General features: G+C 43.8%; 1 protein-coding gene and 1 long non-coding RNA gene across 2 annotated transcripts in view; both read right to left on the bottom strand.

Annotated features, from left to right (window-relative positions):
- Window positions 1-3,562: 3,562 nt before the first annotated feature.
- Window positions 3,563-14,748, bottom strand: part of LOC124285935 (rho-associated protein kinase 2-like) — a 64,295-nt gene continuing 53,109 nt past the window's right edge. The window contains 8 exon segments of the mRNA XM_046722224.1: window positions 3,563-5,927; window positions 6,475-6,607; window positions 12,382-12,447; window positions 12,570-12,702; window positions 12,806-12,865; window positions 13,357-13,435; window positions 13,821-13,980; window positions 14,097-14,322. Coding sequence (XP_046578180.1) covers window positions 5,825-5,927; window positions 6,475-6,607; window positions 12,382-12,447; window positions 12,570-12,702; window positions 12,806-12,865; window positions 13,357-13,435; window positions 13,821-13,980; window positions 14,097-14,322 — 960 coding nt within the window. The 3' untranslated portion in view covers window positions 3,563-5,824.
- On the bottom strand, window positions 9,582-9,759 carry LOC124285940. The gene is made up of 2 exons (XR_006900919.1): window positions 9,706-9,759; window positions 9,582-9,659 (listed from the first exon to the last, which is right to left on the bottom strand). It is a non-coding gene; the product is annotated as an uncharacterized LOC124285940 (long non-coding RNA).

Genomic DNA, 14,748 nt, shown 5'->3' with positions numbered 1-14,748 from the left:
AATATGAGACATTGTGTTTGTGTGTGTGTGTGTGTGTGCATGTGTGTGATAACAGGTAGACTTTGATGAATATGAAACGTTTGGTGTAAAATCTTGATACCCACTGATAGACTGTTAGCAGTAAGTTCTCGTTCACTTTTGTGAAAAATCATCTGGAATGAAGTGTTCAATTTACCATGCAGAGGAAGCACATGGATACACACACATCTTTGTTTCGCATTCTAGCACGACATTGTGTGATACTCGATTCTGATTGGTTGAAAGCTTATCAAAACCGTACTTTAATTAGCTGTCCGTAAACTGCCATTTAAGAGACTGATTGACCACGTATGAATATAATGCACTCGTTGACCACTTTTGTTTTTAACGAAACATGTTGGACATCAGCAATTTCTACCTTGGCAGCATCTTTGATGCGTTCGGTTTTTTTTACATTATCGTTGATTTAAGACAGCTAAATGTAATGGACAGCAAAATTGAAAATGAATAGCTTTATTTTCTAATTATGCCATGGTCAATACATCATTGCAGTTGCTGTCTATGCAAGGTCCACAGAAATAGTAGAGCTATCTGCTGTTACGGTGTTTTGGGTCAAACTAGCCATAGCTGGATGTCCGTACATACTTGTTGACCTACACTTGTCTAAATTCATCTGGATTAAACATGATTGTTGTGCTGTGGCTCTGAAGCTGATGCTGGTATGTGTGTCCATACACATTTCTCCACTTGAAATAAAGAACAAAATAAAGACATGATTATCTTGATAATTTTATTATTACCAATGTGGGAGTTGACATGCAACAGGAGGTGTTATCATGTTACACAAGGCTTTCCTGAACACATACATGAAGTTTTATGAAAAAATAGCAAATGGATAGCTAGTAGTTGAATACAGCCAACTAGAAGGTTAGGATTACATGAGGCAGTGGGTTGCCCCTCCCGCTGCTAGCACAGTATGATGATGGGTCTGTACATCCTACATGCGTATATACACCGCTACAGCAGCGGTCACCACTGGCTGCTTCACCCTGCTACAACATACACACACAGGTTACAGACAGAAAGCCAATGTGGCACCTAATGGTCAACCCAAATCTGACTATAATACCATGATTTAATAATTGTAGCTTAGTGGTTCCTAGTTGGTATTGAAGGGTTGGGTCACGCTCCACCCAGCGCTGCAAGCCCATGCACACTCACTCCACTGAGAGCCACCCAAATATGCAGATAGCAGTAGCAGACTAACATACACAATACTAGATACAATCAGGTGAGATCCTGGCACTGTCACATTATGAGAACATTGGTGCATGTTGCTGTCTTGCTCCACTCACACATAAAGCTACATGATACATCCTGCAGCACTGAAGCAGCCACAGTTATAGAACTTGATCATAAACATTGTTTAACAAATAACAAACTGTCAGCGCTACCATCACTGACCTATTCCACTTAGCAGAATTCTGGTACTAAATCAATATTCAACAACAAATAAAAGATTTTGATCATTAGTAAGCTCTCAAGACATGGAAGACCATCAACAGTTTAAGATATCCGGGAAGTGAGTTCAGTTAGATTGTGTAGCCGTGTCTGATCTCCCAGTTCCGACGCGAGGCAGAAGCACACAGCTGACAACAGTGCATGAGCCAGCCTGACACACAACTTGTATCTGAACACATTATTGCATATACACATACTTCAATATTTACAATCAGTAATGCATGCCGATACACAACGAAGCAAAGTATGTACAATATATACCAATGTGGAAAATAAAATTTGTCAACTCTTTAAACACAGATTTACAAATGTCTGTCTGTCCTTATGGAACGAATATAGAAGTGAGATTATTTGATATAATTTCAGAAATATACAGATCATATTGAAGGTAGAGCCTGTTACATACTTGTATTTGCCTGTTCAATAATATTCTGTTTCTACGGCTACTCACAACCACAGGTACCACTTGTATATATATATATATAGATGTATGTATGTATTTATATGTCAGCTACAATGATTGGGCTACATCTGATCTCAACAGAACAAGAGTATTTCTGGATGCAGACTAAGCTGTTACTGGACAGCTTAACAACAGACCCCCATATTACCTACCCAGTGAAGGCACGATGGCAACTAATGCATCATCTAAGGGGTGTACATGCTTTCTGTTACAGTGCTGGGCCATTTTATAGACAACTATCAGAAGCACACAAGGCATCCTCCATTGACTGAGATTGCATGACCCAATCTTTTGATTGATCTGAAAATGCTTTTAAAATAAGAAGTAACCAGTATAATGAACATGGCTGCACTACCAACAGTACATAAGTGTGGAAACAGCTTCATGTATCACAGTGAACCCCAATATTACCATGTGTCACAGACTATCCAGCAATATAACCATTTATTACCCTTAAGATAAATTTGTCGAATTCTGACTGGTCAATAGACAAAGCATATGAAACCATGTAGTCAAATTTGCGAGAGTGTACGAACCATACACCTGGTCAAATCTGTCACGTGACACACTACACTGGTTGTACAAATGACCTTGACCTTAGATGGAATGTGTCTGCCAAAAAGGTGATCTCTTCGAAATTTTAGAGTTTGTATATACAATTATGAGTATAAACAGTAATAAAATTGTTGCCATAATTTCCTATTTGTTTGTATAAATTAGAAAAATTAAAAACAATAAAATGTTTCTATATTTGATTTGTCATTAAACAAAACCTCAAATTTGATCATTTTTATCATAAACTAAGCCAACACGAGTTATTTCCCTTTAAGACCGTTCAGGAAAAATCAATGCGAAACGTTTTGAGTCTAAAGATTATCTAAATAGAGATCTTAAGGGTAACAAATTAGCCTCAGGAAATACAGAATTTATAAGGGTCTTACAGTCCTTACACCCCTTCAAAACACTGTGTAACTAATAGTGTCTCATAGAACCCAGCAATATAACCATGTGTCATAGCAAACCCTGCAATATTACCAGTGTCACAGTGAACCCAGCAATATTACCATGTGTCACAGTGAACCCAGCAATATGACCATGTGTCACAGTGAACCCAGCAATATTACCATGTGTCACAGTGAACCTAGCAATATGACCATGTGTCACAGTGAACCTAGCAATATCACCATGTGTCACAGTGAACCTAGCAATATCACCATGTGTCACAATGAACCCAGCAATAATACCTTGTCACAGGGAAACCAGCAATATTACCATGTGTCATAGCAAACCCTACAATATTACCATGTGTCACAGTGAACCAAGCAATATTACCATGTGTCACTGAACCCAGCAATATTACCATGTGTCACAGTGAACCTAGCAATATTACCATGTGTCACAGTGAACCTAGCAATATAACCATGTGTCACGTTAAAACCCACAATATAACCATGTGTCACCTAGAACCCAGCCATATTACCATTTGTAACAGTGAACCCAAGCAATATTACCATGTGTCATAGCAAACTTAACAATATTATCATCTGTCACAATGAACCCAGCAATATTACTAAGATAACTGCAAAACTGCACTGAAGATTTTGGTCATAAATAGTCTTGCCTATTAATGCACTGGCCCCAGAACAAGACATTCCTAGAAGCAGAGCTTCCCTCACAGACATTCCCACAGAAAAAGATCCAGGTAGCAGGTAAGCATATGTTGAGAAGCAGAAGCAGGTGTACACAGGGAGTGCCAGCTGTGATTTATTATGGCCATCATGAGGTGAAGGTGTGTGTGTGTGTGTCGACACAACTCACAAACAACATGGCTGCACAAAGCTCTGTGGAGAAACACAGTACATGCCAAACAGAGAAAAATAAGCTCTGACAGAATAAAGATAACAATCACCAACAAATTATCAAAATATCACACTCAACTTGGATACCTTGAGAAGATATCTAGGTCTGTTCTAGATAAACAAAGTGATCATACCATATAATCCAGGTTATAGCACCAATAAGCTCTTCCCTTTCCCCTTCATCTCCCATCCCCGTCCCAGTTCTCGTCCCAGTCAGATCCCTTCTCTACCGACCAACCCACATTCCAATTCCCAGCTGCCCCCTGTCACCTCCTAACGCGTCTAGCCTTTGCCCACATCGACAGGATGACGCAGTCTTCACTGCTCCAGCTCACTTGAAGCCAGTCAAACATTCAACATTGGCAGGATTGATATTCATCACTGGAGACAGCCCTCAAAACCCTGTGGATTTCATCACGGTTAATATTCTCAGAAATTAGGAGGTATATTGCAAACACTTGCTTTCCTCCAGCGCGCGCTAAGGATTTACATAAAGAACACTTGGTTCATACTTGAAGATAAATAATGAGGCACTTAATCCCATACAATGAGACCTGTAGTAGTATGCTTTAGTTTTACTATGAAACGCCAACATATACATACACTAGGCATAGAGATGTTTGTGCAGTACATAAAGCGACTAAGCACTGTAGTTTCTGCAATGACCACTACACGTGAGTATTTTGATTTCAACAAGCTACCACTGCCATACCTACCAGCCAAACAGATGAATTCATTAGTTTGAGCAAGGAGTTTACGAACTACCAACTTCCCAGTGTCCTGTATAAAAGCCACAGAAATTCTTATAAAATCTTTGGCTGTAATGGTAAATTCTTTTCCATAACCTCTCCTTGTCCCTCCAAGAGTGGAAGGCTATGAGCAGCCTGTGCCTCCCCCCCACACCACGGGTGCATCAGCAGCAACAGCAACCGCAGCTGCCCTGGCTCACACTGAACACCATTGGCTATGTTACTCTCATATTGCACTGAAAGAATCTTTTCAGATTTTGGCAATGAAGACAGAAGCACAATGTACCAGTCAACACAAGTTCCTAACAAAGCTAGAGGTGCCACCCTGGTGTTCTGTTACACCACTCAGTTTTCTAGGCACCATACTCAGCCCTGAAGTAGTAAGATATGTGTGAAATACAACATTTACAATCCAACATTGCATAATCATAATAGCTGCACAAAGATCAGTTGCATATAAATAGTAAGATTTCTTCAACATAAAAGCTTGGCAAAAGTGACATATGATTTGGAATAATTATGAGAACTTGAATATTAATGGCTAAGGTAGTTGGCAGCTGGTGTAGTGGTGTGTCCCATCCTGTTGGTCAACACTACACCACAGAGTTGCAGCCAACCTACCAGCACAAAGCACAACTCAGCAGAGGTAGAGGACACTGACCATTCAACACACATCGTACACCAAGGTACAAATTACACATTTCAACAAAAGAAATAAGCAAACAATGTCAAAATTTATCCATCACAGCAACCTTGCACCTCCATGTTTTAGTAGCAACCATTCAGTAATCACTTGGTTTCATCACACTGGAAGCCAGAGCATGTGGTTTTCTGTAGTCAGGCCATGCTGGAGATATCCATGGCAGTGCAGCCGATCTCACTGGCTGGTTAGTGTTGGGTCGAGATATGCAGGAGAGTACAGGTGTTGGTCAGAGTAGGGTCTGCACGGTACATTCTCAACACCCAACTGACCAGCAGATAGATGCACCAGTTGACCCCACACACTGCCAGTACCTAAGGATTATATCTATAGAGTATGTGTTTGGGCTTTCGGTTCTGCCCATAACTGGGCTGCTGATGAAGCTCCTGATGAGTGGCAGGTGCCGTCCCAATGACGTTGAGGGTCAGGCAGGTCAGTGATATGATACAGAGCCAACAGCCGCCTGGAGGCAAACGTTGGCCGGGGTGAGACTTCTTGGATGAGCCCCTGTATGACAAGGTAGGGACAAGCTAGGCAATGTTGGGTGGAGTCCTCATGATCGCGGGTTGGCTGGCAGTGTGGCAGACTTGCTGGCCATGGCATGGCCACGCTGCTGGGGTCCATAGGAGGAATACTGCTTTGTGCCTCGTAACGTCCTGCAGGGAGACAACAACGATTAGCATAGTGGAGAACAGGGTCAACATTTTAAAATGATCTCAGTTAAGATTAATCTTCATGGCTTACGGTAAAAGATTAGGTTAAAATTGAAATAGGATATATTTTTCACACTATCTTTCACTTGCTGCACGTGGCAGAAAGCTACTGATTTTTGTTGTGACTGAAAAAGTGGGGGAGTTTCTCAAAGACATCATGGTGATTTCCAGTTAGAGATGGACAGAACATCCCAAGGTAATATGGAATTCATGATAGGCTATAGAAATCAGTACTGTCACTTATTAGATAAAGGTGCCAGCATCTGTATCAGAATATAGCACGGGTGGAATAAAAAGACGCTGAAATTAGAATATCAACTTCGTCTTTATTGAGTGTGTCGTCTGTCCTACAACAGCTGTGTGTGATGCAGAGTGGAAAGTCTGAGACATAACAAAGTCTTGTTTTGACAAATTCAACATATTATCAGTGTGGGTTTATCTGTACAATACCTCTACACAATAACAACAAAAAACAGACAGTCCAACTTACCCTAAATTTCCTGAACTGACAATACCCTTTTTGGAGACCTTTTTACTGAGGTGTTGCACCCAGAGTTTCTGTTTCTCTGAGGATTCTGCTAACAATATCATCTCCTTTGCCTGTATACTGGAATCATATGTAACTGAAAACAGATGGACAGCGTGTTATTCACCCATTCAACAATGCAGGCAATCTTAAATATCAAGTAAGTTCAGCGAATGCAGCCTTGCCCAGGACTTCAGCAACAACCAAGTGGAGATTCCAAGTTGAGACAGTGTCGTCTATGCTGGTTGTGACAGGCAGCCAAATGGACGAAGAGGTCAAGAGGTGTCAAAGTAAAATATTAGTAAAATCTAAATATTTTTTATATTTGTTTACTTATCCTGCACTTATTGCTTACGACTCGAAACGTGGCTGTGCCAGACGATTGATGTTGAAAGCGTAGACTGTGAACACTTCCTGGTCTCGGGTAAACATTTGTCTGCACACGCATCACCGGAAGGTGACGTCAGCCATCTCTGATTATTGCCGTAAATCCCACAGATGAAAACAAAGAGGGGAGGTAGCTGAAAGCGCAGGGTGGGCCCTTATCATAAGTAGTGCAGGATAAGTATACAGATATAAAAAAATATTTAGATTTTACTAAATTTTTAACTAATCCTGCACAACTTACTTCCTGCACATTTATCGGACAGGCAGGATGGAGGGCATGTCATCTGTGGGGATTGCCTCGCAAGGTAAACAAAGACAGCTCAGTCAATGTTATCAAGTGCGCCTTCGGTGGTGGAAAACCGCCGTCGCACCTAGATCGGACAGCGAGTGACGATAAGGCAGTGGTAATACGCATATAAGACACGGAGTCTTAAATGGAATATACCAGACGATTTTTAAAGCGTTATTAGCTTTAGGGAAATGTAGTAAAAAGCAGTGACTCAGGTTAACCCAAGTGTTACTCCTTAACTGACACACCCAGTTGTTTTCCCCGGGAGGTATCTTCGTTGCACCTGGCAGAGTAGTGACTATCTCGCAGTGGTAATTCGCATAAAAGACATGAAGGCTTAAATAGAAAAGACCACGCGATTTTTAAAGCGAGATTAGCTTTAGGGAAATGCAGTAAAGAGCATTGACTTGAGTTTTCAAAGTGTTGCTCCCTAACTGACACACCCAGTTGTTTTCCCCGGAACAACTCTTTTCCCACACAGCGACATCATGCCTCATGGGAAGAAATATCACGAATGAAGACACCTTCGTGGAATCTGGAAGACTGGTCGACAGAGAGGGATTACATCTCAGTGGTCATTCGCATATAAGCCATGTACGCTTAAATGGAAAGGCCACCCGATTTTTAAAGCGTTATTAGCTTTAGGGAATGCAGTAAGAAGCATGGACCTGAGTCTATCCAAGTGTTACTCCTTAACTGACATACCCAGTTGTTTTGCTCAAAACAACTCATTCCCCACACGACATCGTCGTGCTTCATTAGTCTGGCACCAATGGTCGCGAACAACAATGTAGGATGTGATATCCTTCGGGGATTGTTGAGGTACTGGTCTGGCACCAATGGTCCGAAGCGTTGGACACATATGGCGTGGATACTGATTGGCAAAGACGGTGTCTGACTTCTAGAAACACTCTTGCATTATCTGGAGGTTGGCGTAGATGTAGGGGAAACCAGACCAGCCGCATTATACACATGAATAAAGGAAGTCCGTATCCACAAAACACTCAGGGTTTTGCTTACATGCCTCTAACGGCTTGAGTTCGCTTAATGTCCAAACTGAGTACACTAGCTGAACACAGGAACATCTTCACGCTGACAACAGACGATAAGGGTGAAATAGAGAACTGTCGATCATTTCGCCCTAGCTGGCAACGGGTGTGTAGTGATGAAATCCCCATAAAATACTCAGAGGTACAGAACCATGACTGCGTCGTTCCAACTGGATCCAGTTAACACCAAGTGCACCAAACGCATGACCCTTGTCGCTATCGCTGTGCAAGTCTGCAAGGGAAGTGTTCATGAGTGACATGTAAAACACAACGCGTAGGCGGTCCAGGACCATGTTGAGAGTCCTGGCGGGTGGTCAAAACTGCAGCTTGGGTACACAAGTGCTAAAGAAACGAAGCATGGACGGTAACTCCTGTCAATGGGACTGCTAAAACGAATTGCCACTAACATATGTGGCAGCCATGTCCCTCCTGAAATGCCTTCCATCTAAACATACAGCAGGGAAACTGCTAATAAACAGGGGTGTGTGTGTATTCAGCGGATCCTGCTTTGTGGCAACACAATTGTTTTGAACGACTGCCCCTTGTTATACATGTGCCTGATGGGAGTCTAATGTTCATCAGCAATGCAGTAACAATGCTCTGGCTGAAAAGTAATTTGAGCATAATGCCACCTGCACATGCAGTGTTAATTGAACCGTTCTGGCGTGGGATGAGGATACACTATAGGATGTTTCCCCATCTGGCTAGTTGAAGAGGGACACTGGACACTAGACTGCTTCAAATCAGAAACCAACCTCTGGTTGGTCATCTGGGACCGACTAAATATAGTCGAAGTCAAGTTGATAATTCTTGATGGGGACGAAAACATTTGGAAGCAAGACTGGAGGACACGTATTTTGCATGTAGCTCCCCCAGGAAAGGCTTAAGCCATCCGCTGCCCAGGCTGACCATCCTGAGACAGAGACACATAAACCGGTATCTCTTTGTGTAGCATTCAGTCTGTGAAAGCGACTCTTGTCAGATCCTGACATAGCATCCACTAAGCTGTACCTGCACCCAGGAATATGCTGAGTTCTCAGACAGACATGGGTGTCGGCTATTACTGGAAAACAGACGGAACTTCTAGAAACAGTAACCCGGTCAAACTCTTGTTACATCACACAGCAATCGAGTTGCCCCGGGAGACAATGCGCCCAGTGATGGATAGCGAGGAGCACTGCCTAGAGCTCCAAACTGCTGATTGAGCTCATGACCGAAGCCCTGAGATTATCAGATATAGTAAGGGGACGCCTCAATTCTGCATGGAGGTGCCGACCTAAACGTAGGTAGTTCGGAACTCACTCAGTCAAGGGAACCAATACCTACACCCTCTGAAAAACAAAGGAAAAACATCCAAAAGTCAGTTTATTATCAATAAACACAATTCATAGGATACAAATCAGTCGAGCTGGCAAACCACACGTCTTGTGAGGCGTGCGAAAAGCAATAATCTGAGGTGGCTGACGTCACCTTCCGGTGATGCGTGCGCAGACGGATGTTTACCTGAGACCAGGAAGTGATCACAGTCTACGCTTTCAACATCAATCGTCTGGCACAGCCACGTTTCGAGTCGTAAGCAATAAGTGCAGGAAGTAAGTAGTGCAGGATTAGTTAAAAATTTATACAAACCTGTAGAGGTTATGAATTCTTTGAAGAAAGTCCTCCTTGGGGTACATATAAGCATTAAAATGTCCATTTTAAATCCTACGGCAGTTGTAACTATATTTTTCAATAAAATATTTACAAAACAAAAAACTCGTTTTGTCTTGTGAAACCACCCCTACAGGGCCCCATCGGACCCCCTACAGCCAACAGCAGGTAACTCTCGCCGTCTACCTCATACCTCACTTTTCATGCTGAACATATCAGACAGAATGAGGGGAGGTGGGTGGCCGTACCCCAAGGAGGACTTGTTTCAAAGAATTCATAACCTCTACAGGTTTGTATAATTCTTTTTCAGAAGAAGTCCTCCTTGGGGTACATATCCCCTGAATAGCGAAAGGCATAGCCGAACATGTGTTAGCTCACTATTACACTAACCTGGTCACGTGACATGCGGCTCGAAGAGAGGCATACCAAACAGTGACCTGTGGGAGGTTCGTACCCAATTCTGCCGCAAGACGGATTAATAGCATATGCCTGGTTATAGTGTTCAAAACCGGCCCCGCCCTCTCTTGCCTTTAAGTGAAGAGGACGTAAGGGACGTATGTACACCCAAACCTGACCCAACCCGAAAGGGTGGTACGGCTTATACGATGTAGTGATATGAACCATATCGACATTGAACACAGAATCGATACCAATGACCAGTTACTAACTTGGTCAGGCTGGCAGGACACTCTCCACTGGAGAGAACCGAAAGACCGAACCGTGCACGATCCTTACAATGCGTGTCAAGTCGGTAATGGCGAATGAAGGTGTTCTGTCGGCTCCAAAGAGTGACAGAAACGATCTTTTCATTGAGCAGTGCCGCTGTGTATTGTCAACAAAGCGGCATCTGCCCTACCCAGTCTGACTTCAACCCCTCGGGTAAGGTAAACCATAGCATTGTAACCGAACAATTACGGAAACAAGCCAATGAGATAAAGTCCACTAGCAGACTCCCCAGTCTTCCCGCCACCAAACAGAACACATGGGTACCCGTACGGATCCCTTTCGTTCGTTCGTTATAGTCACTCCAACAGGTGAGCAATCGAAAGATCGGTCCCCGGTGTGGAAGGCTGGGTAAGGGGTGGAAGTTCGATATGAGCAGTCACGTGGAAAGCCATATCAAACTGAGAATACGGACATGATCAGCATAAAATACTGTCAGTGTCGGGTTAGTGGGTATCGCATGGATGTACCCGACCCTTCTACCAGAGCTCACCACCAAAAGTAAAGCCGTCTTCCAAGTCAACAAGTGAAGTGAGAGAGACGATATACTTGAAAAGTCAGGGCCAGACAGCCAATTGAGAATAATTGGCAATTTCAAGGTGGGCTCAATTGCTGCTGAGGCGGTCGAACCCTGTTCATGCCAGCTACAAAGCGCTGTACGAGAGGGTGCTGCCTAGGCAGAGCACCATCGAACGAGGTGTGAAACGTGGAAATAGCCATGGAGTACCCGGGAATGGTGGAGGTCATAAGGCTCTCAACCAAAACGAGGTTATAGTAACTTCAATATCCGAACTAAATCCACAGAATAGGGATTCTGATATCCCCCTATCGCACACCAGCACGCCCCTACGATCAACACACTGAACGGGTGTCGAATCCCGCCTCTAAGCCAGAATTGTGTCTGCAACGGCTGCAGGAATTCTGCGTGTCTGGGGGTTAGACCCGACAGAGGCCAAGCCACCCAGAGAATCCGAGGATTCGGGTGTGGCTCCTCGTTCAGAGTGAGAATGTCTGGCAGAAAAGGTCATTCGTATCCTGGCGTGCGGGATCGAACACCAACCTGACTGCTGTCAATTCCAGCACATTGATGTGCAGGTTGTGACTTCGTTGTCAAGAGACCGCAACCCGGCAGGGATGTATCTGGCTGGACTGAGAGCGACGGTGTCTCCAGGGGGAGTCCCTCGGAGAGACGCCTGACGTCTGTCCATCTGACTGCGTGAAGTTGACAATTCGGCATAGTTTCGTAAGAGTGACCAACACTGATCGTGAGGTTCCCAGACTCAACTGTTATTCTAAAACCCTGATGAGCCAGTCGCCTAGGTACGGGTGACAACACTGAAATCAGGGTGCAATAGACAAGGAGGTATGCGACCTCGAGGTCGATTGACGTGCGCCAATCCCCTGTCTCGACATACAGACTGGTGACACATACCTTAGCCAGTGCTGCACGCAGTGTCAAATGACACAAATGTTAGTTACACCAGTATATCAGCTCCCGGTTTGAGACAGTCACAAGGGGATACTGGTTAGAGGACATGTAAGATATGTCCATGCCCATGGGTATGGTGCCAGTACACCAAGGTCATAACGAAGGGGATCTAACACGCACGATTAATGAATGCTGGCATTCTTGGGGATGAACCTCCCCAGTTTATTGCAGCATCCTAGATCTCAAGGCCACCAATATCCTCGGAATATGCTGACGGAAACAATGCATACCTGAACTCAGATGGTACTACAATCAATGGCGCCATGGAACACAGACAATCTTACCTTTACAATATGCGATGAACTCTTCATTCTTGTCAAAATGATCTTTGTGGACTTTAACATGACATCCTGCAACAAGAAAATACAGGTACATTTAAACTGATGTGGATTGATAATACCTTTTGGCAATCTTCATACACACTGGTCAGTAATCTGACCGAGATGTAGCACCATGTAGAAGCAGTACTTACTTTTGCACTCCAGCGCTGGGGGTGGATGTAGCATGTGCCACACCGGCTTGTTGCAGGAGTCACACGTTGTCGGCGTGCGGAAGTGCAGGGGGATGAAGTCATGACCCTTGTAACAGAGAACACCAGCTCTGTCCTGTAAAACAAACATACATTGAAACTCTACAGTCCAGCACTGGCAGTAGGGAAGGCAGGTTGGCCTAGCGTCCAGACGTGCGAGTTATGGACGGAGTACTGACCTGACTCTGATCTTCCTCTGGCTTCCGGATGGCACTTTCCCCCTCAGTCGCATACAGGATCTGCAACACAGTGACAGCATCACCACCAACTCAACACAGAAGCGCAGTATGCTGATGTCCAACCTCAGTCTAAACACCCATTAATCCTTATATTTAACATAAGGCTGATGCCATAGTTCAACTCCTGATCACACTTATAAGTTAAAAGTAGCATCTGTAAATCAAACATGATTGCAATTAAACAAACTTATTAAGGAGGTAGAATTGAACTCATAGAGGCACTATAAGGTGTTGGTCTTTAATGACGTAAAGCCGATGTATGTTTGTTATCCAACTGTCCATGCTTACTTTGAGGCAGTAGATTCTACAGTTTACAGCCAACTAGTCATCACCACTTTTTGCTCATATAACATTGTCCGATCTGTGTTGCCTTGACAAAAATGACACAATACAGAGAAAAAAATGACAACAATATCTAAAGTACAATGTATTAAGTTTCTCCTCCGTGTATTATGGTGTAGTTGTGCGCTGTCAATCTATCGTGGACTTACCTGGAATATTCTTGGAACATCTTTGGCATCAGCCCTATAAACATCACCTTGGGTCACTGGCCGCACATGGAATAATTTGCTGAAAAAAACAGAATGTTTCATCATACACTTGTCCACACACCCCCTGAAGGCCAGCTGCACTTCGCTCTATCACTGTGTCATCAGAAGTGTTACTGAGTCTAAGTTGGTCTGGACATATGGCTAAACATGCTGAAGAAAAAAGGTATTTCAATCATGTCCTTCCTGCTCCAAGTAAATTATATGAAACTAGCTTGTTCCTGATGGATCATGCTGGGACTGGCTTCAGGCAACCTTCTGAAATGGTTGGTGTTGATTGGTCAGATTACCATGGTAACCTATTATTATTACATTAACATAGACACAAATCATCACTTTTCCCACAAATCAAATCTCACTGAAAACATGACAACCCTTGATATTTGAAAACTAGAATTCATACTTACTCTATATCTAATATTACAGATGGTGCAGAATTCATTTTGTCTGCCTCACTGTTGTAGAAGAGGACCTTTCTGCTGCTGATGACAACATAGCTCTTCTTCCACCCATACTTCTTGATGTTGGAGCGACTCGGGACAGCCAGCCAACCCTCCATGTGGGAGTCTGAAACAGGCCAGGTGTTACTCCAATAGCCATTCATTTCTTGCACGTAACAATATTCCATCAGATGGGCAGCTATCATCTAATCCAGTTACAGATCCACTACTTTAGTGACCTACCTTGATTTTCTTCTGACACAGGTTCTTCCATGCTACCACTGTTGACAGATGCCGAGTCCATGTTTGCAACGGAGAGCTTCTGTCGGAGCAATTCTATCTCTGAATCCTTGGCGTCCATCTCCATGGTGAGCTTCTGGCGGAGCTGGCTCTCCTCGTACACACTCTGCTGGTAGTCGGAGATGTCCCGCTGCATCTTGGCCACCATCTGGTTGTACTTCTCCTTCTCCTGGACACAACAACAGTGGAAGGTAAGTGTTGGAAGTAACATCACGACATGTCATGCATTCCTTTTTCACTGCATGGGAATTTTGGATGCCGCACTATTACAGCATGTCATGCTCTGCAATGTTTGACAAAATGTTTAGATTGACACGAGGGTGTACTACGGTCACTCCACCAGTACCTACCACGGTCAACACGTGGGTGTACTACGGTCACTCCACCAGTACCTACCACGGTCAACACGTTGGTGTACTACGGTCACTCCACCAGTACCTACCACGGTCAACACGAGGGTGTACTACGGTCACTCCACCAGTACCTACCACGGTCAACACGAGGGTGTACTACGTCACTCCACCAGTACCTACCATGGTCAACACGAGGGTGTACTACGGTCACTCCACCAGTACCTACCACGGTCAACACGTGG

This window comes from Haliotis rubra, unplaced genomic scaffold, assembly GCF_003918875.1.
Source record: "Haliotis rubra isolate DU_JTF1 unplaced genomic scaffold, ASM391887v1 Scf110, whole genome shotgun sequence".
Taxonomy (NCBI): Eukaryota; Metazoa; Mollusca; class Gastropoda; order Lepetellida; family Haliotidae; genus Haliotis; species Haliotis rubra.
The sequence above is the reverse complement of the archived record's forward strand: the minus strand, read 5'-3'. Positions and strand labels throughout refer to the sequence as shown.